At 42.5% G+C, this 27,378-nt stretch overlaps 1 protein-coding gene across 3 annotated transcripts in view; it reads right to left on the reverse strand.

The window, feature by feature from the left end:
• Window positions 1-203: 203 nt before the first annotated feature.
• The window catches only part of LOC103114943 (guanylate-binding protein 6-like), a 39,527-nt gene continuing 12,352 nt past the window's right edge, over window positions 204-27,378 (reverse strand). The window contains exons 3-10 of one of the 3 annotated variants that reach the window (XM_060202022.1): window positions 23,964-24,073; window positions 23,581-23,777; window positions 20,858-21,103; window positions 20,046-20,326; window positions 19,156-19,368; window positions 13,567-13,669; window positions 12,933-13,126; window positions 204-1,261 (exon numbers count right to left, since the gene is read on the reverse strand). In XM_060202022.1, coding sequence (XP_060058005.1) covers window positions 1,052-1,261; window positions 12,933-13,126; window positions 13,567-13,669; window positions 19,156-19,368; window positions 20,046-20,326; window positions 20,858-21,103; window positions 23,581-23,777; window positions 23,964-24,073 — 1,554 coding nt within the window. In that variant the 3' untranslated portion in view covers window positions 204-1,051. Of the gene's footprint in view, window positions 1,262-9,830; window positions 10,169-12,932; window positions 13,127-13,566; window positions 13,670-19,155; window positions 19,369-20,045; window positions 20,327-20,857; window positions 21,104-23,580; window positions 23,778-23,963; window positions 24,074-27,378 lie in introns of those variants that run through there. The other 2 variants (XM_016188848.2, XM_060202021.1) reach the window with 2 other exon arrangements.

Raw genomic sequence — 27,378 nt, forward strand, 5'->3', positions numbered from 1 at the left:
GCTGCTTGCTTCAAAGTTCATTCGAAGCTCACACATTCACTATAACTTCACCTTTTGATCATATAGGAGAACATACTCTATCATACACCCCTGCCAGTACCCCAGCATCGACTCCATATTCTATTTCCTTGTGGCTTTTGATACCTGTGATTTACATCAAGCTTTGTTTTTTCTTCTCTACCTCACCTTACTCATTTAACCCCTATGCTTTTCTCAAATACCTTTGGATAATTAACTTGCCTGCATCATGGAAACTAATTGTCTTGACCTTTATGTATCTCATCAATTCTTGTCATACCAACCCCCTACCATGGGGGCAAGCTGACCTTTAAGAAACCTGTGATTTCTAACATATGTGAAAAATGTTCTTTGTTTAACTCAGTATAAAATCCTATACCCATCTCCAAATAAATGGATGTTCGTACCAGAATATCTCCCAATGCCTCTTTCTATTTCACACAGTCACTAGAACTGGTGAAGGAGGGTCTTGGAGGCTTACCCCCCTCCCCAGTTGGAGCCACTCCATGTGAGCGCTGGCAGTCCACAACACAAAAGTTAGGGAGATATATTCATAATAAAACAGCAAAGATATTGTGGTAAGTAGACCATTTGATAAAGAGGCAAGGATGGATGTGAACTAAGATTTTATTCAAACTTTTCAATAAAAAGCAAGAATGAGATGGGATTATGCTAGTAGACACATGGTTAGGTAGGACTAAAGGAAGCAGAGATGAAATATGACTTTGCATTTGTATACATCCTAAAAGTGAACATGCTGTATCAACATTTATATCCATTTATTCTGTCAGTGTGGGTGTGGTGTGAATATCTACTAAGGAGATTTTTCATGTTTGAAATACTGCATAATAAAAATAAACAAAACAAAAAATAAGCACACTAAAAGTAAGCTTTATTTACATTCTATACTTTTTCTTAATAAAGGAGAGTAATTTTTTGATTTTTTTTTTATTAGTGATTTAACAGTGTGTTACAAAACTTTATGGTTTCAGGGGGATAGCTTCATACCTATGTATGGTGTGTGCAAGGAGAGTTATTTTTTAAGTAGTGGTGCTACAATACCAGTAAGAACTTTTGCTGGAGTGAAAAGTACTGAAGTGATTTCACGACCAATTTTGCCCAGGACTGAAAGAAAGGAATTATCATTTTCAACTTCATTAATCTTATCTTTCAACATCTTTATCTCTGAATTCAACATTTCTGATTTCTGTTTAAATCCTTCATTAAGAAGATCTCTTTGAACCTGAAAAAAAAAAAAGGAGAAAAGTAAAACTTTAAAAATTCTCACTTAAACATGTGAAATTCTCATTTATTCATTTTTAAGGACTTTATTTTAAAAAAAGGTATAGAGTTAAGATGGTCAAATAGAACAATCCTATGTATCCCTTCTCATGTCATGAACAACATGGCCACAAGAATATATGAAAAAAACATGCACAGAAATACTTTCTACAGCAAGAGACGGAAAGATTTCTGTGCCGGAAATACATACACACACACACACACACACACACACACACACACACACACACATACACCTACTTTCTCCCAAGAAGATAAATGTCCTTTTATGTGACAATAAACCATAAGTAAAGAAAATCTATAAGGTATGGGACTTTGGTCTTGCAAGAAAGGTATAAACTATGCCAGAATTCTGACATCCTCATTCTAACCCTAAATTGGAAATAAATAAGATGGGACATTTGAAGCTATAAAAGGGGGAACAGGGAAATGTGATGGTAGCTCATCCCAGTTACTATTGAAAGTTTCCCATAACTCTGGTGGACACATCTACATTAGAATTCAGTGTCCTGAGGAACATGGAGGTTCCTCTCCCTAGCTAACTCACAGCCTGCTGGATACTGTTCCTTGTGACTACAGTTCTTCAATACAGAGAGCTGGGAAATTAAAGGCTACAAATTTGTAAAAGTATGGGAAGAGAAAGTCATGGCAGTTTACTGGGGGATACATGCTGGAATTTAATTTCCATAGTAACATATCTTGGTTATTGGTTCCCAGCTCACAGCCTGTCAGAATCTGCCCTGCCAGACCCAAACTGTGTACAAAATTATCAATACCTGAACTGAGGTTCAGGCAGCATATCACACAGTGACTATTGAACATTAGGAACTCCAAGTAGCTTGAAGGAATCATGTTAAGTAAGATTAGCCAGAAAGTGAAGGATGAATATGGGATGATTCCACTCACAGACATAGAAGTTGAAAGATAAGAACAGAAGGGAAAACACAAAGTGGAATCTGGACTCCATGGAGTTGGTGTATTACACCAAAGTAAAGGACTCTGGGGCTGGGGGGGAGAGGGGCATTGATCAGGCCCTGGAACATGATGGAGGAGAACCTAGGTGGGGGGTTAGATTATTATGTGGAAAACTGAGCAATGTTACACATATACAAACTGTATTTTACCGTTGACTATGAACCATTAATTCCCCACCCCCCAAAGAAAGGAAAAAGGAACTCCAAATTTCTAGTCAGTCTTCAAGTTTAAACATAGACCCGTAGACTCAAGTCCCATGGAACATCAAACATAATGAAAATCTAAAGGCAACTAACTGCCCACTTTATTGGACCAAGATAGCAACTGTAGGAAAACCCCAAATTCAACAGAGTTGTGCAAACTTCCTAAAGAGGACATCATATATGTTACCCTAGTGATGCTCACTGAGATGAGAAATTTGATACTGAAAACTTTAACAATGACAGGGACATTATAGGAGAAATCATAACAAATTTCAGTTCAAAATGTTAGTTGACAGGCAGCTTGGTTTGATAGTTTTAGTTCTTGTTTTCACTTGGGATGGCACTTTAATATAGAAATAATGGAGCTCTAAATGCTACTCCAGAAATCTCTTCTAAACCTACAGATGGACAATGAGAGAATTTCCCATATATGCCATATAACAACATGTTTAGCTTCTTCACTGAAAATAATGCAGTAAGTGGAGAAGCCATGTAATTTTCAGCCTGAAGATTTATGATAGTTTTGTTTCAGTGCAAATTATCTCAAAGTCTTTACTTATTAGTATGATTCCTAATAAGTGGCAGAGATCTTGATAGAGCAAACCACTTAGATCTTATGCTAAATACACTTGATTAGATATGTGTGTAATCAATCCTACTGAGATTACTTTTAAATCTCAAAACAATTTAAGCCCTACTAATATCCTACAAGGTTTTGAAGGGCCCTTTCTCCAACACTAAGCTTGAACACTCCAGAATCTACATGTAGAGTAGAATTCAACTGATTTCTTTTTTCAAACAATGCCTAAAAAAGGAGAGGAGAAATAAAAAGAAAAAGGAGGAAGGGGACAAGGAGAAGAAGAATGAGGAAGAGGAGAAGGAAGAGGAAGAAAAGTGAGGGAGAAAGAGGGGGAAAAGATCCAAAGAGCCAGGGTGTTAATAAATTGCAAATAGTAAATGGTAATGAATTTACTCCCATAGTCTTGCTGTAACTCTTACCATCTTGTTAGAGGCAGTAACTCTAAAATAGTTATAGTTGCTTTTTAAGTTTGAGTTTTAAGAATAGTTTAAATATAGTTGCTTTTTGCCTTCCTGACCAGTGAGGTGGAAAATTCCTTGCCCTTTTCCCCTCGACAGAACCTGAGAGGCCATCAATTATTTTGACAGACCCTGTAGCAAGCAGGACTCCTCATGACCTCTGCAACAGAATACTGTTACCAGACAGTTAAAAATGGCCTGACAAATGATGGCCCGATAGATTGCAAACAGATGGTCGGTGGTCCCAACAAAGAACTAAAGGATGTGGTGACCCCCACTTTGGCAATGACCTATTGGTCTGGTGTGATGTTTAGAAATAGCCCATGCTTTGCTCTGAATGGATCAGGCTTTTGCTAAGTTTGAAATGATTGGATATAGGCAGATAAGGTGATGTGTTCCCCCTCCCTGATTGTAGTCTGAATTCCTATAAATTGTATGGTTTGAGCTTTGTTCAGGGTTGAGCTTGGTAGACTAACACCAGTCACCATCTCGGCCCGGATTGCAATTCGTGAATAGACATCTTTTGCTTCCTTGCAGTGGATGGTGGTTTGATTTCACTCGCTAACATTTGGAGGCCCCAGCGAGATATCCTCAGACGGAGGCTCCTGAGGACACCCCATCCTGGGTCCGGATCCTAGGAAAAACCTTGGAAGCTTTTGCCCGGCGCCGGTAAGTCAGGCCTGATTTTTGTGCACGGTACCGTTTCATTTGTGTGCTTGTGTGTCCCCGCGGGGCCTGGGTCTGTGGATTGTGGGACGCCGCACTGAAATCCCAGACTGCAGCACTGGGAAATGACGACTTCCAGGCTGCTTGGGTTGGGTGATAACTGGATCTGAAATAGGGTCCGACAGCCCAGGATATTAGTTCTGTCTTTTGTGGCCATTTGTTGTGTCTGTCTTCTCTCCTCTTTGGTGATTCGCGAAAAGGTTGACCTTGTTAGTGCAACTGACGGGTCTGGCCAGAGCTACTCTCCGGTGACTCCTGAAGGCCTAACCTGTGATGCCTTAGTAGCGGTGGCCGGAAAGGTAATCGCCCTCCCTTGACTGAGTGAATGGTTTGATGTGAATGCTAGTATGCCTGTTGCATGCCTCACGGTCGAAAGACTACGGGGCTTGATTGGGCTCCAACCTGCATGTCCGTGGAGTCGTTTCAGCTAAGTGGAGATTCTCAGCCTGCTGAGACCGAGGTCGGGGTTTATACGGCTACTCCTAAGCTAAGACTCCTTAAGGTCCCGCGAGGGGCCCGACCAGGCGAGCATAGTTGATTGTCTGGCATCCATCGGATGTCAGTTCTTTTTCCAACACTCACTGTTTGTCTCTTTCTGTGTCAGCTGTCTTTCTGTGTCCAGACACCAATAGGCTTCAAAAAAAAAAAAAAAAAGGAACTCTTGGGTAGGAAAACTGGAGTCCTCATTTATAGAAGCTCCACGCAGTCTAGTTAAGGGAGAAAGTCCCAGGTGGACACCCTTTGGGTTAGCAGGAAAAACGGTTGAGAGTGAGAGAACGTGTGAGAGTGTATGGTGTGCTGGCCAGCAAGTACAAGGAAGAGTGAGAGGAATCTTTGGTCTAATTGCTGTGATTCTTGTTGCAGTGTTTGTCTCCCTTCTTTTCCACTTTGACGAGGAGATGGGACAGAGTCAGTCCAAAACCAGCTCGCTCACCCCCCTTGAATGCTTGACTAAAAATTTTTCAGATTTTTCCAGGAGAGCTGCTGGGTTTGGAGCCCAGGTTGACGCCTTCACACTGAGGAAGTTCTGTGAAAGGGAATGGCCAGCCTTTGAGGTTGGCTGGCCTGAGACGGGAAGTCTCGACCTGGGAAAGTGCACGGCAGTGCATGATGTGATCTTTGGGAATCCCGGGCACCCTGACCAAATGCCATATATTGAGATCTGGATGAGTATTGCTAATGATAAACCAAGGTATCTGTGGGAGTGTCAGGGTGACTCCAAAGGAAAAATAAGGTCAAAAGCAGGTCGAGAGTGTTGGTGATCAAGGGCACGAGGGGGGATAGATTCCCTAGGAGGCCTACAGCTCCTCCTGTCCTCCCCACTAAGCCCGAATCCCCCATATGACTGAAAAAGAGGAGGGATGAGAACCCTCCACCGTATGCTGGCACTTCAGGGGCTACCGCTCCTGAACCCGATTCCACTTCTGGGTTTCCATCAGGAGTCCTGAGCCCAGCTCATACCAGAGCAGGAACTATGTTTGGGTCAGAGTCTACACCAGTCGGGACTTTTCCTTTACGGGAGGTGGGGGAATTAGATACGTCAGGACGGCTCCTCCGAATTTATGTCCCGTTTAGCACTTCTGACTTGTATAATTGGAAGAATCAAAACCCTCCTTTCTCTGTAGACCCAGAAGGGGTGGCAACTCTACTTGAGTCAGTTTTTTACACTCATCAACCTACTTGGGATGATTGTCAGCAGCTGCTGAGTACCCTATTCACTCTAGAAGAAAGGGAGAGAATTAAAATCGAGGGAAAGAAGCAGGTCCGGGATAAAAAGGGAGAGCCTCCCACTGACCAGGACGTGGTGGAGGAGGTGTTCCCCCAATCCCGACCTAAGTGGGACCCCAACACAAGCACCGGGTATGAGGCCCTCACCAGGTACCGCCTGTATCCGGGCTGCGGGTCGGAAACCCACCAATCTGTCTAAGGTGACCGAGTGTAAGCAGGGTGCAGACGAGAGTCCGACTGCCTTCTTGGAGAGGCTGTACCAGGTATATCGAACCTGGACGCCCATAGATCCCAAAGCCCCTGAGAATGTGCAGGCAGTCGCCCTCCAGTTTGTGGCCCAATCCGCCCCAGATATTAGGAAGAAGTTGCAGAAGTTAGAGGGTTTTGAGGGGAAATCTCTCTCGGAGCTGTTGGCTGTAGCACAGAAGGTTTTTGATAATAGAGAGGACCCCACGAAAGCCACTCTGGAACTGAATAAGAAGATGGCACAGGTCCTTTTGGCTAGGGAAATCGGAAATAGAGAGGAAAGAGGGAGGTATGTGAGAGAAAAAGGGCAGATGAAGGGAAAAGATAAACCCCTCAGAGGACTGAGAAAGACTCAGTGTGCCCTATGCAAGGAAGAAGGGCACTGGAGGAAAGAATGTCCAAAAAGAAAAGAAGAGGAAGGAAAGAGAATGGGGAAGGAAGCCCCCCTCTTAGTTTTAGATTGAGGAAGTCAGGGCTCCTCCAGCCCCCGGGAGCCTAGGGTAAAACTCACGGTAGGGGGGAAAGTAATTAATTTTTTGGTGGATACCGGGGCCACCCACTCAGTACTTCAACAACCAATTGGACCCACTGGAAGAGATAAGGTTAAGATTATAGGAGCCACTGGGGAAGCAAGGAATTATCCAAAGTCCATAGGAAGAGTCGCTGGCCCTGGCCTGAAGACTATTACTCACTCTTTCCTGGTGATCCCCGTGTGCCCTGAGCCACTGTTAGGTAGGGATCTCCTTCATAAGCTACAGGCCACCATTTCCTTTGAAACAAATGAAGGACCAGTAGTACAAGCAGGTAGCCGAATTTTGCTCACCATGCCGGTAAGGGAGGAATATCGTCTCTATGAAGCACCACAGAATGTAGGCAACCCGGACTTATTAACAAGGTGGAAGTGGGAGATTCCAAGAGTTTGGGCCGAGACCAACCCCCCAGGGTTGGCTAAACATGTGACCCCCATAATAGTCCAATTGGTCAGCACTGCCACCCCAGTCCGAGTCCGGCAGTATCCCATGAGTCGGGAAGCCCAGCATGGTATCAGGAACCATATTAGACGCCTAAAAGAGGCTGGTATCTTGGTGCCCTGCAAGTCAGCCTGGAATACACCCCTTCTCCCGGTCCGAAAGCCTGGAACGAACGACTTCAGACCAGTGCAAGATCTGCGAGAGGTAAATAAGAGGGTAGAGACCATTCATCCCACAGTTCCCAACCCTTATACTCTCCTCAGTCTACTGTCGCCTGATCGAACCTGGTATAGCGTCCTAGATTTGAAAGATGCCTTTTTCAGCCTCCCCTTGGCCCCACAGAGCCAACCTATCTTTGCCTTTGAATGGACAGAGACCCCGAGGAAGGTGAGTCAGGACAACTAACTTGGACCCGACTTCCCCAAGGTTTTAAAAACTCTCCGACCTTGTTTGATGAAGCCCTAAGCAAGGACCTACTGACCTTCCGAAGTGAGCACCCTGAGTGCAGCCTCCTACAATATGTGGACGATCTGATGATCGCTGCCTTATCTCGAGAGGATTGCGAAATGGCAACCAGAGACCTACTCGAGGTACTGGGGAACTTGGGGTACCGGGTATTGGCCAAAAAGGCTCAGCTGTGTACCCAAGAAGTAACCTACCTGGGCTACCAAATTAAAGAAGGACGAAGGGCCCTGCCTGAGGGAAGAATCCAGGCTATCCTAAAGATCCCGACCCCCACTACCAAGAGACAGGTCCGGGAATTCCTGGGAGCGGTAGGCTACTGTAGGCTATGGATCCCAGGGTTTGCTGAACTAGCAAAGCCCCTCTACACCACCACTGGAGGGGGCGACACTCCTTTGAAATGGACTGAGATGGAGGAAAGGGCTTTCCAGGCACTGAAGGAGTCCCTGGTAAGTGCCCCCCCTAGGTCTCCCAGACCTGAACAAACCGTTCCAGCTGTTTGTAGCAGAAAGTGCTGGTGTGGCTAAGGGAGTACTCACTCAAACCCTGGGGCCCTGGAAGAAGCCTGTCGCCTACCTGTCTAAACGACTGGACCCAGTAGCGGCCGGATGGCCTGGATGTCTGAGGACAGTGGCAGCAGCCACCCTACTGGTGAAAGAGACTACCAAACTAACTTTTGGGCAGACCCTAGAAATCACCACAGCCCACAATCTTGCCAGCTTACTTCGCTCCCCTCTGGACCGATGGATGACCAATTCTCAGGTCACCCATTATCAGGTACTGTTGTTGGACCCACCCCGCATTACTTTCAAACAGACTGCAGCCTTAAATCCAGCTACCTTGCTCCCCAACCCAGAGGAAGATGCCACCCATGACTGTGGAGAAATTTTGGAAGCCCTGACCTCGTTGAGAGCTGACCTGATGGACGTCCCGCTACCAGACGCACAGGAAACCCTCTACACGGATGGGAGCAGCTTTGTGGAAGACGGCGTACGGTATGCAGGTGCCGCGGTGGTCACCAGCCGGGAGGTCTTGTGGGCTGCATCCTTGCCACAAGGGACATCAGCCCAAAAGGCGGAGCTGATAGCACTCATTCAAGCACTCAAGTGGGGAGCAGGGAAAAAGATAAATGTGTACACCGACAGCAGGTATGCTTTTGCCACCGTCCATGTCCATGGGGCACTATATCAAGAGAGAGGACTGCTGACGGCTGGGGGAAAAGCTATCAAGCATGCTCAGGAGATACTGGCCCTGCTAGCAGCTGTTTGGGGGCCAGAGAGGGTTGCTGTCATCACTGTAAGGGACACCAGAAGGATGACTCAGAAGTCTCATGAGGCAATCGGTTGGCAGACCAGACAGCTAGGGAAGCGGCCCAAAGACTAGTGGGGACCCCGGCCCAACTGGTGGTGGCTACCCCTATACCAGGAGAAGTGACAAAAGGACAGAAACCAGTGTACTCGAAACAGGAAGAGGAGATGAGCCGGAGACTGGGGGGGAGATTAAATGAGGAAGGATGGATCGTCCTCCCAGATGATAGGATTCTATTACCCCAGCCACTGGGAAGACAGGTGGTCTCTCAAACGCACCAAGGTACCCATTTTGGGGGAAACAAATTAGCTGAACTGATCAGTAAATTTTATTTGATAATTGGTTTGCACAGGATCTCCCAGAGTGTGGCAGGTCGCTGTGCAATGTGTGCCAGAGTCAACGCTAACCCAGTACAAGTGAAAGGACCAGGAACCAGGTGGCGGGGGGTGGGGGGGGGACCTGGAGAACACTGGGAATTGGACTTCACTGAGATGCCTGTGGCTCAAGGAGGATATAAGTATCTCTTAGTCATGGTAGATACCTTTTCAGGGTGGGCCGAAGCCTTCCCCACTAAGAAAGAGACTTCCCAGGTAGTAGTGAAACAACTGATCTTTGAAATTATCCCCAGGTTCGGGCTCCCTTATTCACTGGGGTCGGATAATGGCCCGGCATTCATTGCCAAGGTCACCCAACAATTGGCAGAAATTTAAAAAATTAAATGGAAATTACATTGCATTTACCGCCCCCAGAGTTCGGGGCAAGTAGAAAGAATGAATAGGACTACTAAGGAAAGCTTAACCAAGTTAAAAATAGAGACTGGCGGGGACTGGATTTCTCTTTTACCCTTTGCTTTGCTTAAAAGCAGGAATACCCCATACGTGTCTGGATTTACTCCATTTGAGATTGTGTATGGTAAACTGCCAACCTTGGTGCCCCGGGTTGAGACTGAAAAATTGGCCGAGGTGTCACGGGGCAGACTCCTCAAGTCCCTACAGGCCTTGCAGGTGGTGCGAGGAAAAGCCAGAGCCGCCGTCCGGGACGAAAAGCCTGGGACCCGGAGGGAGGAAAGCCGAGGCCAAGTCCCCTTGTTCGAGCCTGGTGATTCCGTACTGGTGAAGAAGCTGCATCCTGACCATCTCGAAGCCCGGTGGGAAGGACCATACACCGTGATCCTGAGTACGCCAACTGCTGCTAAGGTTGGTGGGAAACGACACTGGATTCATCATACTCGCCTGAAGAAATTTGTGGCGGACCCCCCGGAAATAAAGAATATGAGGAAATGGTGTGCCGTAGCCACCCCAGACCCAATGAAGGTCCGCTTGGTCTCCTGCTAACTTGTGTGTGTGTTTTGCCTGGTGCACTTTTGTTTTACCTCTGCCACTGCCCAAGCTCACATGCCTCCCACCCCCGAGTGTCCTCTCTGTATGTATGGGAGCTGAAAAACAAAGAGGGAAAGATGGTCGCCAACCAACTAACTGCCGGGCAGCCTATATTCACTCTTGATCTGTGTGATCTATTTGATGCCAACTGGACCAGGGTAATCTATGCCGGCCAGACTGCAACCGGAGGGACTACTATAGATGGGGGGTGTGGCTCCATTGACCTGGAGGCTCGCCTTTGGGACAGACCCTATTATGTATGTCCCAAAGAAGACAGCCCCACCAACTGCAGAGGAGAACCATATTTTTTCTGTGGGTTGTGGGGGGAATGTCTGACAGCATCTCCAGGGAGGGATGGTGATAAGCACCTGAAAGTCACAAGAGTGATTCGACCAGGTGGCCCGACCGAACCAGGTACTTGCTATATTGGAGACTGTAACCCTGTGGAGGTGACAGTCAAAACTTGGAATGAGACTGATTCATGGATGAGAGGGAGAATGTGGGGCATTAAGATTCCTTTTTCTGAAAAGGACTTTGGGACATTATTCACTATTCAACTGCGGATGTTGCCATGGACTCAGAATCCTATTGGGCCCTTGAGACCCATCATTTTAGGAGAAGACCCCCGACCTACTCTCTCTCCCTCTCTACGGATGGGGGGAGAGAATGAGACTAATGGGGATCAGACTGACATTGCACCAAGTGGCACTAAACTGACTGATGCAGAACCTTTGCATCCCAGGGTGAAGCCACTAGTGAAAACTGTAGAATTAATGTATTACCTTTTGAATGAGTCTGACCCTAACATAACCAGAAACTGCTGGCTGTGTTTACACCCTGAGCCTCCTTATTACATAGGTGTGGCTGCCTCTGCAGGAATAGGTAGCCAGAAGGGAGACATAAGGAAGCTGGCTCTATCCTCTAGCAACTCTAAGGGCCCAGAATGTAAGTGGGGAGTACAGCCCCACATGACACTGGGAGATATCCAGGGAACAGGAACTTGTATTATCACAGCCAACTATAAATTGGAATCCTCCCCGTACAGGGGAAATTGCAACCTAACCATTAAAGTTAGTAAGACTCAAGAGTGGGCGACCCTCCTCAAAGCCCCTGAGGGGACTTGGTGGGCCTGTACTTCGGGCATGACCCCCTGCATCACCCCCTACGGAATGACCAAAGAGGACCTCTGTGTTTTGGCCCATATCCTGCCCCATGTATACTATTCCCATGGCGAAGAAGGGTGGGCTCACCTTGAACGGCAAGGAACAGACTACCTCGGACCAATAAGATGGAAACGCGTCCCGATAGTAGTTCCTATACTCGTGGGGACAGCCATAGCAGGGACAGCGGCAATGGGAGCTGCAGCCCTAGCTAAGGAGACTACTCTAGTACAATTAGATCAGCAGATCAATCAAGATATGGCCACACTAGAGGGCACTATTGAATCTCTCGAAGGGTCCCTATCTTCGTTGGCCGAGGTGGTCCTGCAAAATCGTAGGGGACTTGATTTGTTATTCATGAAACAGGGTGGGTTATGTGTGGCCCTGAATGAGGCCTGTTGCTTTTATGCCAACCACTCCGGAATGGTGAAGAAAACTTTAAGTGAGGTCAAGAAAAGAATAGAAGATAGAGATAACCGTCTAAGGGACCTGAGCGAGGACAGCTGGTTCGCAAACCTATTTTCTTGGCCCTCTTGGTTAAAAACACTAATTAGTTCCCTGGCAGGGCCTCTGATCACCCTACTTCTACTTCTTACCCTGGGGCCTTGTCTATGGAGGTCTTTGATCTCCTTGATTAAAAGGAGAACTGAGAAGGTTATGCTCCTGGAGTCTCAGTATGTCGAGGAGCAATATAGCTCAGAAGAAGAAGAAGAAGATGAATCAAGGATTTGATTCCCAGCTAAGACTAGTGGGGAATGTTAGAGGCAGTAACTCTAAAATAGTTATAGTTGCTTTTTAAGTTTGAGTTTTAAGAATAGTTTAAATATAGTTGCTTTTTGCCTTCCTGACCAGTGAGGTGGAAAATTCCTTGCCCTTTTCCCCTCGACAGAACCTGAGAGGCCATCAATTATTTTGACAGACCCTGCAGCAAGCAGGACTCCTCATGACCTCTGCAACAGAATACTGTTACCAGACAGTTAAAAATGGCCTGACAAATGATGGCCTGATAGATTGCAAACAGATGGTCGGTGGTCCCAACAAAGAACTAAAGGATGTGGTGACCCCCACTTTGGCAATGACCTATTGGTCTGGTGTGATGTTTAGAAATAGCCCATGCTTTGCTCTAAATGGATCAGGCTTTTGCTAAGTTTGAAATGATTGGATATAGGCAGATAAGGTGATGTGTTCCCCCTCCCTGAGTGTAGTCTGAATTCCTATAAATTGTATGGTTTGAGCTTTGTTCAGGGTCGAGCTTGGTATACTAACACCAGTCACCATCTCGGCCCGGATTGCAATTCGTTAATAAACATCTTTTGCTTCCTTGCAGTGGATGGTGGTTTGATTTCACTCGCTAACACATCTCTTCTGAGATAAACAAGGAAAATTACACATTATTGAGACCACAGTGAGATTTACCTTTAGTTTATGCTCCAACATCATCTCTTGTTCTTGCAGAAGTTTTTCTCTCTCTGTCTTCATCTTCTCTTCCAGTTGGACTATATGTTCCTGAAGACTCCTCTTTTGTGCTTCCATCTCCTGCTGTTGTTCCTGCATTTTCTGTCTTAGTAGCTCTTGTTCCTTTTCAATAGCTTTCTTCTTTGCCCGCTCCTCTGCCCCAAAAATGTTTTAGAGAAAGAAAACAAGTGAGTAAGAAATCATCTCTACTCTCCTGAGCTGAGACCTAAGTAAATTTGAATGATAGGTGAAAAGTGTCTGAATGCACACCTCTTTCATGTCCACACAAAAGTACATTTCAGAATGTGATTAGAAAGAGTTTGTTTGGTTGAAACACAAACACAACTCTCCTTAATGTTTTCAGGTACAGACTTTTTCCCTTTAAGAAGAGTACTGCTCAGCTCTTGCAGATGGTGAGGAAGCCTCAGGCATGAGAGTCTCTTTGCATAACCATTATGCTATCCACCCAAGTTTTCAGATTTAACCGAGTCTATTTTGCTAAGAGAGAAAACTCTTTGTTCAAAAAGGTCTTATTGCCCATTGTATCAGAGAACATTTTTAAGAGCCCACTACCTATTTGTAAACTCCCCCATACCTTCTATGGCCTTCTCTCTATCTGTGAGGGCCTTGTCTGACTGCAAGATGGATTTCTCTATAGTTACTTGTGATGCCAGGAAGCTCTGGAGGACTTCAGTTGCCTAAGAAAAGGAAAAGGAGCAAAGAATTTAAATAACATTAATGATGTTATATAAAGATTATTTATGAAACTTTAAAAATATTTTTAAAATTTTTGGGAGAGGATTAGTGGTTGACAGTCAATAGTAAATATAGTTACACTCTCATCACCCACCTTAGTCTTCCTCCATCATTGTGTACCAGGATCTTAACACCCCCCACAAACACACACACACCACCCCACCACCACCACTGCAGAGTCCTTTACTTTGCTGCAATACACCAAACCCAGTCCAAGTTCTGCTTTGTGTTTCCCCTTTCTGTTCTTATTTCTCAACTTCTCACTATGAATGAAATTATCACATATTGGTCTTTCTCTTTCTGGCTTACTGATACCAAGAAATGGAAAGACATCCCATGCTCATGGATTGGAAGAATAAATATCATCAAAATGAATATTCTCCCCAGAGCCATAAACAAATTTAATGCGATACCCATCAAAGTTCCACCAAGCTTCTTTAAGAGAATAGAACAAAAACTTCAGTCATTTATCTGGAACCAGAAAACACTTAGAATCGCCAAAACCATCTTGAGGAAAAGAAACAGAAATGGAGGCATCATATTCCCAGATGTCAAACTATATTATAAGGGCATCATCATCAAAACAGCCTGGTACTGGAACAAAAATAGGCACACAGACCAGTGGAACAGAATTGAAAGCCCAGAACTAAACCCCCACACCTATGGACATCTAATCTTTGATAAGAGGGCCCAAAGTATTAAATGGAAAAAGGAGGCTCTCTTCAATAAATGGTGCTGGGAAAACTGGGTTATAACATGCAGAAAAATGAAATTGAACCACCTTATCTCACCAGAAACAAAAATCAACTCCAAATGGATCAAAGACCTGGATGTCAGACCGGAAACTATCAAATACTTAGAGGAAAACATTGGTGAAACACTTTCCCACCTAAACCTCAAGGACATCTTTGATGAAACAAACTCAATTGCAAGGAAGACTAAAGCAGAAACAAACCAATGGGACTACATCAAATTGAAAAGCTTCTGCACAGCCAAAGAAACTATCACACAAACAAAGAGACCCCTCACAGAATGGGAGAAGATCTTCACATGCCAAACATCAGACAAGAGACTAATCACCAAAATATACAAAGAATTCAGCAAACTTAGCACCAGAAAAGCAAATGACCCCATCCAAAAATGGGCAGAGGATATGAACAAGACATACACTTCAGAGGAGATCCAAAAGGCTAACAAACATAACATGAAAAACTGCTCCAGGTCGCTGATTGTCAGAGAAATGCAAATAAAGACAACATTGAGATATCACCTCACTCCTGTGAGAATGGCATACATTAAAAAGGACAGCAGCAACAAATGCTGGAGAAGCTGTGGGGACAGAGGAATCCTTGTACACTGCTGGTGGGAATGTAAATTAGTCCAGCCTCTGTGGAGAGCAGTCTGGAGAACTCTCAGAAGGCTAGACATAAACCTTCCATATGACCCAGTAATTCCTTTCCTGGGGATATATTCCAAGGATTCCATAATGCCCAATCCCAAAAGTATGTGTACACCTATGTTCATAGCAGCACAATTCATAATAGTTAAAATCTGGAAGCAACCCAGGTGCCCAACAACAGATGAGTGGCTGAGAAAGCTGTGGTATATAGACACAATGGAATATTATGCAGCTATTAAGAAAAATGAACCCACCTTATGTGACCCATCTTGGGCGGAGTTAGAACGAATTGTGTTAAGTGAGCTAAGTCAGAAAGATAAAGATGAGTATGGGATGATCCCACTCATCAACAGAAGTTGAGAAAGAAGAACAGAAAGGGAAACTAGAAGCAGGATCTGACTAAATCGAGAGTAGGGCACCAAAGTAAAAACCCTGTGGTGATGGGGAGGGTAGACATTCGGCTTCCTGGGATGGTTGGGGGTGGGTGGGATGGTACACAGTCTTTTGGTGGTAGGAATGGTGTTTATGAACACTCCTATTAAAGTGTAGTCATATAAACCACTATTTAATTAATATGAGAAGGGAAAAATTGATTGTATGTCTCAAACTTTTTAAAACACAGACTGAGTCTTTTTAATACATAGGCTGAGTATGTGATATGCTGACTCTCTCAAAAGTCTAGACCAGGTAGAACAGAAGCAACCGGTGGCACAGCTATATACTAGCTGCTGGGTATTATACAGCAAACCCTAACAAAGGGACTTTTCAGTTAACCCAATTACCAAATAATGTGATGATAACAATAACTATCCATTGTCTTCTTGAACCCTAAGACATCAGGAACCTCACATTTTCACAATAGAGCCTATATTTCCCCCAGTCCTGGAACCTTAGGGTAGGGCCCACTTTCCTGCATGCTTCTCTCAATCCAAATCAAATAATATTGCATCTGCGTATCACAGCCTAATCAACGCAATGAGTGCCACCCCAGTATGCTTCACTTCAGACTGTGTTCAGAGACTTCAGTTGTGGAATGACAACCCTTCAGCTTCATCACTTGGGTGAGACCTTTCCTTTCATAGTATTCTCTAATTCCATTCCAGGTGGTCCACTCCCCCAATAAAGTCCCCAAACCTAGATATAGACCAGGTCCCCTGAGATAGAGCTTATGTTCACACATGTCCATAAACTAGGGCAAAATATATACCTGAAAGCAGAAGTACACAAGAGTCTGCAGTGAGTACCCCCCAACACTCCATCTGCACTACTCCAGCCTTTAGGTCCATGATTGTTCAACAATTTGTTTGGCTTTGTACGTTAACTCTCTTTTCAGCCAGCATGATGCCGACCAGACTTCCCTGGACTGACAACCCCACCAGTGTGTCCTGGAGCTCCCCTTTCCCAGAGACCCACCCTACTAGGGAAAGAGAGAGGCAGACTGGGAGTATGGATCGACCAGTCAATGCCCATTTTCAGGGGGGAAGCAAGTACAGAAGCCAGACCTTCCCCCCTCAGCAACCCACAAAAACCCTGGGTCTATCCCTCCCAGAGGGATAGAAAATGGGAAAGCTATCAGGGGAGGGGATGGGATATGGAGGTCTGGTGGTGGGAATTGTGTGGAGTTGTACCCCTCCTATCCTACATTTTTTTTACTGTCTCCTTTCTTAAATAAAAAAAATTACATTACAAGACCATTGTAATCAAAGCTGTCTGGTACTGGAACAAAAGTAGACACACTGGCCAGTGGAATAGAATTGAAAGCCCTGAAATAAGCTTCCACACCTATGAATATCTAGATTTTGACAACAGTTCCCAAACTATTAAATGGTGAAAGGATAGTCTCTTCAATAAATGGTTTTGGGGAAGTTGAGTTGAAATATGTGGAAAATGAAACTGAACCACTGCATTTCACCACATGCAAAAGTAAACTCCAAATGGATTAAGGGCTTAGATGTTAGACCAGAAACTACCAAATATTCAGGGGATAATATTGGCAGCATACTTTTCCATCTAAATTTTATAACCATCTTCAATGATACAAATCTAATTGTAAGGAAGATTAAGATAAAAAATAAACCAATGGGAATATATCAAATTAAAATATTTTTAAAAGATTTACTTGGGTGTTGGGCAGTAGTGTAGTGGGTTAAGCACACGTGGTACAAAGCACAAGTACCGCCTAAGGATCCTGGTTTGAACCCCCGACTCTCCACCTGCAAGGGATTCGCTTTACAGGTGGTGAAGCAGGTCTCTGTCTTCCCCTCCTCTCCATTTCTCTCTCTCCTATCCAACAATGAACAACATCAACAACAACAATAACCAAAACAAAGCTACAACAACAAGGGCAACAAAAGGGGGAAAAAAAGGCCTCCAGAAGCAGTGAATTCATGGTGTAGGCCCTGAGCCCCAGCAATAACCCTGGAGGCCAAAAAAAAAAGAGATCTACTCATTTATTAATTTAGAGAGACAATAAGAGAAATAAACCAGAGTACGTGTCTGGCTATGTGTGGGTTGGGACCCAGGGCCAAACGTTTACAATGCATGCACTATACCCATTGAGTCACCTTCCCAGCCATCTGCCCATAAACATTTGTTAAATGTTTAAAACAGATTTATTTATTCTCTTGAGAAAGAGAGAGATGCAGAATGAGACAGGGGGAGATAAAGAGACAGAGAGGCTAGAGCATTGCTCAACTCTGGCATATGATGGTATAAGGGATTGAATCTAAGACCTTTGGGGTCTTAGGGATGCAAACATGTTGTATGACCAAGGCACTATCTCCCTAATCACATGAAAGTTTTGCTTCATGTTTATAACTTTTTACTAAGTACAAAGAGCCCAAGCTCTTAGGGTGTTCAACAACAGATGAGTGGCTGAACAAGTTGCAGTATATATACACTATGGAATACTACTCAGCTATAAAAAATGGTGACTTCACTGTTTTCAGCCCATCTTGGATGGACCTTGAAAAATTCATGTCAAGTGAAATAAGTCAGAAACAGAAGGATGAATATAGGATTGATCTCATTCTCAGGCAGAAGTTGAAAAACAAGATCAGAAGAACAGACACAAGTAGAACCTGAAATGGAATTGGTGTATTGCACCAAAGTAAAAGACTCTGCGTTGTGTGGGGGGTGGAGAATACAGGTCCAAGAAGGATGACAGAGGACCTAGTGGGGGCTCTATTGTTATATGGGATACTGAGAAATGTTATGCATGTATAAACTATTGTATTTACTGTCAAATGTAAAACATTAATTCCCCAATAAAGAAATTAAAAAAATTTGAGCAACGTATTTCTTAATGTGGTAAAATATTGATTTTAAGATTCTGAGATAGCTTATATCACACCTATAGACAATAATGGGTAATGTTTATCACATTGTTTTTATCACATATTTATTGTCTGTTATGATTATTTATGAGACCCACTTTCACAGTTTCTTTTTTTAATTTTTTAATTATTTTTATTTTATTTATTGGATAGAGACAGCCAGAAATCTAGAGGGAAGGGTGTGATAGGCAGAGACTGAGAGACACCTGCAGCACTGCTTCACCACTTGCAAAGCTTTCTCCCTGCAGGTGGGGACCGGGGGCTCGAACCTGGGTCCTTCTGCACTGTAACATGTGCGTTTAACCAGGTGTGCCATCACCCAGCCCCTCACAGGTTCTTAAGTATTATCTTTCTGATATAATGGTCTGTGTATTTGAGTTCTTCTACCACCTTTGATCAGGTTAAAGTATGAAAACCTTGGCACTAACTTACAAATTGTTAACACTTAACACATTAAAGTTCATGATGGCTGATGTATTAATTTCTCTTCTGTCTCATGGTTTTCAAAAATTCATACCTATTTTTAAGGGAGTGGGTATTTCCATGATTCCCAGGAATAGGTAACAAATGAAGAACATTAAGACTTAAAGATGTCATGATATCCCATGTTCTCTTATTATGCACAATTAGTGCTGTGTTCTCAAATTTTCAGGACACCTCTTGATTCCATTCTGTGAATTGTATTGTTTCTCACCTTCAGTCCTTTTCTAGACAGTTCATTATAGTTCTGCTCAATCCTTTCTTTTTCTTCCCTATAGAGCTTATGCCCTCCAGGCACAGAGAATATTCCTGCTGAAACACTTTCCATTAAGGTCTTTGAAAGCTCGTCAAGTTTAGCCTGGCAATATTTAACAGATATCTGTTCATTCTGAAGCAAGAAGTCTTCCTTCTTAACTTTTATGATTTCCTGCAAAGGAAATATGGAGGGATGTAATCAGAAGAAAGAAACAGAGGAGATAAAATCTGGTAGAAAGATCAGTCTAAATGTGGTCCTCATAAGAAAAGATTTCTGCTGTACATGAGCTTGCAATAAAAAGAAGAATGACAGAGCATAGTTTTCAGGCAACCCTGAAAACTCCCCAAAAGACCGTGATAGTTAAAAAAAAAAAAAAAAAAACCTTTCCTGGACATTAGTTATTGCTGTATTATCTAATTTTTGTGGTATGTCTTGGATGTAGCACTCTATTTTTAATGATGCAGTGATAGAATTCCTTAGAATGAGAATCTATAAAGAAAAATTTTAGTTCCTAGGAATAAGAGTATGTTTTCAGAAGGAAAAACAAAACAAAACAAAACAAAAAAACCATCCAGCTCAGTGATGATTTGGGGATATTCTGGCAGCCCTAGAGTTTATCAAAGCATTCACCTCAGAAGGATCTCTACTGATTTTGATTGGAAGATCGGAGATACTATAGGATAAAGTGCCTGCTGCTTAGAAGGGGTAAAAAGGAATATGTTGCTCTGAAACTCTTTACCTGGAAGAATCTCTATTACTGTAACCTTGAGTAAGGAAGGTATCAGTCATGGAATCAATAAAGGCACTTCAAGAATAAAGGTTGCAAAGGACAATAGTAGGGCAAATACCACAAGATTCTTCTGGAACTCCTGATTTGCATCCTTGAAGGACTGCTGCATGAAGACTGTAATAGCTTCCTTCTCACAGGCTGCATGCACATCTAGAAACTCCTGGAGTGTATCTGTGGGGAACTTCACTTGCTGAGCCATTTGTTCACTGTAGTGGTCAGCTGCCTTCTGCACGGCAGCTGCGTTCTCAATCTGGGCCAATGTTGCCACTGCATTCTCCAAACAAGGAACTGATCCACTGTTGATAGCATCCACATAGGTCACCACCAGAGTACTCAAACCTTCGTTAGGCATGAAATTCAGTACATAAACATTGAGTCATCATTCAGTAGGATCCAAGAATCTGAGACTACATCTCTAAAGTCTCTTTCACATGCACACACACACCTCTTTTTACTATCACCAACTTAATTTTCCTACTGAATCCTCATTTCTACAGTGCTTTAAGTTATAGGGTAAAAAGTAAATAGATGCCTTCACCAAAAATTCTTTGTATGTAACAAAAAGAAGAAATTTTTCTAAAAAAACCCCCAAAACCCCCTAAAAGCAAATATATGGAATAAATGTAGACAAATGGGATGAGATAAATCAGATATACCTATTTGTGATTTTTTTTGTTTGTTTGTTTTATCATTATTGAAATTTTGGATGCGTGAAATCCAAAGATACCAGTGGAAAGTTTTTTTTTTTTTTTTAATTTTGGAAAGTGATTTTTCAGCCTGAAAATGTGCAATAATTATTACAAACACACATTACTTTTAGCAGTAGCATAATAATGATAGGTCCAGCAATCATGTGAAAAGGAGACTTACGATTCCCAGTGACCATTATTCCTTCCCGGAGTGTCTTGGTTCTTGCATTATTGAAGACAAAAGAACAGAATTTGTTTGTTTGTTTCAGGAATGTAGGATCCAATTGGTCCTCAGACACCTTCTCGATATGGGCTAGAAGTTCTTTATCATGTGTTGGTCGATCAAAAACAAAACACTTCCTTTTTGGAAAGAAATGCCTGATGCACTCTCTCGGTTGATTAGATATTTGGATTTTGGGGTTTTTGCCTAAGAAATAGAGGAAAAACAGATTACAATAGGAATTGTCTTGGGACAAGGTGACTAGGGGATTTTATGACTGGGAATTTTGTATCATTGCCATCTTCTGTGCTTATTCATTCACAACAGCTTTCAGTATTTCTTTACCCATTCATTTCATTCTTCAAAGTAATGACCCTCAGACCAGATCTTTGGGAAAATTTCTGACGCCTCAACCAGTGCTCTCTGCTGTGCTACCCACAACAAAAACAACCTTGCTTCCTCAGATTCCCTAACTCATGAGGATATCTGTGGATTCCATTCATCTGCCTTCTTGGTAGCCACAGTCTCCCTATTCTCACAGCACTCCTTGCTGGCCATACTCATATCTAGTAATATATAAGTACCCTAAATAAATAAATTCAAATCTAAGTTCACTAAGGCACATGATAATTCAAATGGCAATGATAAAAGATGAGAGAATATTACATAAAATAACAAAAAGGCATTGAATCACCCATAATGGAACTCCCTGAAGACTACCAGATTATTTTTCAATAGAAATTCTAAATATCAGAAAAGACTGGCAGGATATAGTCAATATCTGAATGGAAAAGATCTTTACCTAGCAATGGGTTATCAATCAAATCTGGAGAAACAATGAAATGTTTTTCAGATATTTTAAGGAAAATTTTTGAAGGAATTCAGCTTCACTAAAATATTCCACAAGATAGACTAAAGAAAAAAAAAGATAAACTAAAGGAACTTTTTAAAAAAAAAATTTTTATTTTATTTATTTATTCCCTTTTGTTGCCCTTGTTGTTTTATTGTTGTAGTTATTATTGTTGTTGTCAACGTTGTTGGATAGGACAGAGAGAAATGGAGAGAGGAGGGGAAGACAGAGAGGAAGAGAGAAAGACAGACACCTGCAGACCTGCTTCACCGCCTGTGAAGCGACTCCCCTGCAGGTGGGGAGCCGGGGTTCAAACCGGGATCCTTCTGCCGGTCCTTGTGCTTTGCGCCACCTGCGCTTAACCCACTGTGCCACCGCCTGACTCCCAGGAACTTTTATAAAAGGAAAATATTGAATGCATTGTCTCAAAAGAAGGAGATAAAGAAACAAAACAAATGCACAAGAAAAGTGAAATAAAGACAAAGTTTTTGGTGTTGAACTCTAAGACTAAGGTTATCAATGATAGTTGTGGGTGGGAGAATGGGTTGCTAGCATGGAGGAAGTTCAATAAATTTTGGTGGAGAGATATTGGTGAGGGGAGATGTATGCTAACACATTTTATAAACAGGAGAAATTCTACTTCTGAAACCATTATAATCTAGTAAATCAAGGTTATTTCAACTATTAGTATTTAAATAAGGATAGATGTGTGAAAATCAAGATGGCACATGTTTAGCATGAGTGAGGTTCTGGATTCATTTATTACATAAAATGGTGGGTGACCATCTATTCTCGCCTCTCTCTTGCATTCACAACTATAAAGAGAAAGTGATGATATTACCAGTAGAATGAATTCTACTTATCAGAAATATTGAAAAGGTCTGAAATTAAAAGGCATGCATCCCCACTGGTTTAATTAAATATGTTGTCAATTTGTAAATGAAATATATGTAAGACGGGTTATTTTTCTTTCTTTTCATTAGATTGACTTCTCATTATAATTTCATGTATTCAGCTATGTGGTATGTTTTACTTTATTCAGTACATAAAAACAAAATTCAAAGTAGAGAATACAATGTCTTGCCTTTACAGAATTTCAGAATCTATTCTAATTTGGTTGTGGAGTTTCTAGCTGTGTAGGTAATGAAAGGGTTTTGAATAAATTTACTCAGTAAATTTATGTGCTGGGAAATTGTGCCAATGCAGTCACATCTGCCATGTTGTCCCCTCAGGCTACTGCTAGTTCTCGCTAGAGTTGGGACATTCTTGGAGTGCCTGTTCAGCCATGTTGTGTCCTCAGGGCATTGTCTATATCCCCGCGATATTTGGAGTGCTTTGGTTACTCCTCCCCCCTCCCATTCTCACGAGAATTATTATCCTATCCTAGAGTGCTATGGTTACTCCTCCCCCTTCCCATTCTCATGAAAGCTGCTCCTATAAAAGCCTTTCTTCTTCCGCACCTCACTCTCTTGTCAGCGCTTTACTCCGGTGTTCAGACGCAGGAAAGGTTACTGCGTGAGGCAGCCATTTTTGCTACCTCCACGTGGCCCAACCTGCTTCTCTAGCACCCAACTCTGAGGTGCCAGCGCAAATAAAGATTTGTGTTTCCTCTTCGCTCTGGACCCCTCCTCTCTCTCTTCTCTGTGGCCTGCGCACAACAACATTTATGTTTTATTTCTTTAAAGTAAAAATAATTCCCTACAGCTTTTCAACTCATTTTTCAATCACTGTTTCTACAGACTTCCATCTTGTCTCAAATGGAAACACAGTCCTAGAGATTATAGATGCTAGCTCCCATCCTCTGTTGAACTCTCCTCTTCCCAGGCAATGATACCTGGAATCAGTTTTAAGGCATTCTCCAAGTACTCATCTTCTGTGACCATGCATCCATTTAACTTCAGCTCCAGGGTGAAATCCCTGACAGTCCAGATGAAGTCTGGAAAGAAGCTCACAAACTCTGTGGAATCTTCTTCTTCATCAGGATTTGGGGAGGACTTTGACCTGATGAGTTCTGTGAGCTCTGTCACATAACTAGAATTAGGTTTAGGAAAAGATATTTCCTATACACAACCCCCCTAATTTCTCTGATTTAAAATTACAAATATACTTTTTCCTTATGTCCCCAACGTTAGAGCAAAGATAGTTCAGTGGCACATAAAGAGAGAATCTACTCCCGAAATTCAACGAAACCTGAAAGTTTGGTTCCTGGAAGGATACTGCAGTTGTTCCAGAGCCTGGTGGTTGATGGTGCCCATGCTGTTGTAGACAAAGCAGCTGCACAGAAGCACAGCCAAGGCAAAGATCCACGAGTCATTTTTAGGGTCGCCCTAAAATGCACAGTAGACCAAGAGATGTAGCAGGGTAGTCTCTGGAAATTCATTCTCATAGATGTTATTCTAATCATTCATTTATCAGCTAACACATTGACCATAAGAAGGAATAAGTTTGAAGACAAGACATAAATGAAGACTTCAGCTTTCACAATTATAGACATTTTTTGTAATTCTGAATGTTTCACAAATGAAACAATCTACTTCTCACAGGGTTTTCCTTTTTTTTTTTATTTTGTTTTGTTTTGCCTCCAGGATAACCCTGGACTTGGTGCTTGCACTACAAATCCACTGCTCCGGGAGGCCATTTTTCCCATTTTTGTTACCTTTATTGTTATTGTTGTTATTGTTGTTGTTGTTGTTGGATAGGACAGAGAGAAATCAAGAGAGGAGGGGAAGACAGAGAAGGAGAGAGAAAGACACCTGCAGAACTGCTTTACCGCTTGTGAAGCGACCCCCCCCTGCAGATGGGGAGCCAGGAGCTCTAACCGGGATCCTTAGTGCTTAACCCGCTGTGCTACCACCTGGCCCTCTAGGGTTTTCCTTTTTTGTTAACTGGTGAAATGCAATGCCATATATAGAAAATTAGGATATGCTTGGTGTGTAAATAGGCATTCAATGTTAGAACTTAAAATCATTCTGCACATATTTATCAATCATAAGCTATATAAGACATACCAAAATTGTAATAACTGGGCATTAAACTTAAACTTACATATACCTTGAAAATAAATATATATTGAATACTTACCACTTTTTAAAAAATATTGAATATTTTAAAAAAATATTGAATATTTACCACTTTTATTTCAATTTTAAAAAGTAACAGTCTAAAATGACTATTGTTAATTCAATTGACTACATTAAAATAGTGAAGAGCATTCATAAAAAGAATGCAACAATAATGGCAATTACTATATAAAGCTTATATCAGGGACTGGACAGTGAAGCACTCTGTAGAGTACATACATTACCATGTGCAAGTATCCAGATTCAAGCACCCAGTCTCCCCTCCCCAACCCCCACTGTATTGGCTAAGCTAAGCTTCATAAGCAATGGAACAGTGTTGAAGGTGTATCTTTTTCTCCCTCCCTCTTTTTCCTGCTACTCCCCTATTTCTCTAAGTCTCTATCAATTAAAAAAGAAAGGAGAGAGAGAAGGAAAGGGAAAAAAACAGCCACCAAGCATAGTAGACTTGTTGTGCAAGTATCAAGCCTCAGCAATAATCCTGTTGGCAAAAAAATAAAAGTAATAAAAATTTTAAAAATAATTCATCTTTGTAATGTGTGTATGAGCAGTAGACCTATAATTATCACAATAAAGTATAATTTAGAAGTTTGTCGGGCTGGGCAGTAGCATACCTGGTTGAGCATATTTTATAGTGCATAAGGACCCAAGTTTGAGTCCCCGGTCCCTACCTGGAGGGGGAAAGCTTCACAAGGTTAAAGCAGTGTTTCAGGGTCTCTCTGTCTCTTTCCCTCTCTCTCACCCCTTCCCTCTCAACTTATGGCTATCTTTATCCAATAAGTAAAGATAATAAAAAATTAAAAAATAAGTTTGTCAAGTAAAAACACCTACAGACTTTGAAGAAATACCACATGATATAAAAGCATCCTTGAAACTTTGAGCAGAACTGATAAAATATGGACTTGAAGAGGGCAGATGGTGGTGCACCTGGTTGAGCACATATGCTACAATGTGCAAGGACTCATGTTCAAGCCCCTGCTCCCCAAATGTAGAGGGAAAACTTTGCGTGTGGTGAAGCAGTGTTGCAGGTGTCTCGTCTCTCTGTTTCTTTCCCTCTCCAGTTCCCCTTCTTTCTCTTGATTTCTGGCTATATCTATCCAATAAATATATAAAGATAATTTTTTTAAAAAATGGACTTGAGGATATGAAATTGAGCTGATGGTTACAAAGACTCACAGAAGCAAAACTAAGATGATAGAACTGGGCTCAATAAAAACAGAGTTACTAGAGCTAGGCATAGTGCACTTGGTTGAGTATACAAGTTACCATGAACAAGGACCCCGATTCAAACTCCTAGTCCCACCTGCAGGAGGGAAGCCTCCTGAGCAGGGAAGCAGTGTTGTAGCTGTCTTTCTGTCACTCCATCTCCCTCTTCCCTCTTGATTTATCTGCCTCTATCCAATAAATAAATAAAATATTTTAAAAGGAAAAAATAAGTAATATAAAATAGTTATTTGATTTGACTAAAGCAGTGGGTAGGAACAGAACTTCAAGTTAGATAATGAACTCTAGTGAGGCCTGATGAAATGTCTTAATAGGCCAGTTTATATAGTGGAAAAAAAACTAGTAAGGTCTAGGGGATAGAAAGAGAAAGAGAGGTACAATGAGAAAGATACCAAAATATTCTTCCATCATCCATGGATTTCATCTGCTGATATCCTTGGTATTAAGATACGGAGTTAGCCGAGTCCTGGTACCTCTAGAACTATGCCCATACTTCTTGATATTCTTCTCTATGATTCCTTACCACCTATACTACCTCTGCTGACTTCAACCAAATCACTACTGGTGCTGCCACTTCACATCATGTTGCAACTGAATTCTTACTGTGGACTGTAACCAGAGAAACCGAGCCTAAGAAGTCAACCTCAAAACTCTTCAAATCTAAGGAGATCTTTCCTAACATATGGGACTACCTATATCCATATTAGACAGCACATCACTTAACTAAATAACAGATACTAGATATAGGGTTTAGGGTACTGGGTACAGGTGTACATGTATGTATCCATAAGTGTCGGAAAATTGTGAGGATTTGGTTGAGCTTGGCAGGGCTTGACTTGAGGGGACATCCATCCTCTCGTCTTATCAGACTTAGCTACATAATCATTGTTTTGCCTGAAAGATCCCCACCGATTCCATTCCTTTGATCTATCTTCTTTCTACCCTTCCTGCAGGGTATTATTAATCCTACCAGTTAAAACCCTTGCAACAGTTGCTAAGGAAGTTCCTATCTTTCTAGCCCTCTTTTGCCTTTCTCCACCCCTTCCTAGCCATTTATGTTTCCGACTTGCCATTTCTGGGTCTGCCCTTTAAAAGTCTTGGCTGTCTGATCAATAAAGAATCATACTGTCTCGCCACCACGAGCTCTGTTCATGAGTCATCTCCCTCGTCCTGCTGAGTTAGTAGCAGCCCAGGCTGGCTCCAGTCACGCTCTTTCCAACTCTGAGAGAATGCACCCATGAAGAGATACCCCCTGGTATCTAGCCTGGCAATAAGCAAGGGGCAATTGTGTATCTCAAAGTTAAAGTGCTCAATAGTAGTTGAAGTGCCTA

Source organism: Erinaceus europaeus, chromosome 11 (genome assembly GCF_950295315.1).
Source record: "Erinaceus europaeus chromosome 11, mEriEur2.1, whole genome shotgun sequence".
NCBI classification, from domain to species: domain Eukaryota; kingdom Metazoa; phylum Chordata; class Mammalia; order Eulipotyphla; family Erinaceidae; genus Erinaceus; species Erinaceus europaeus.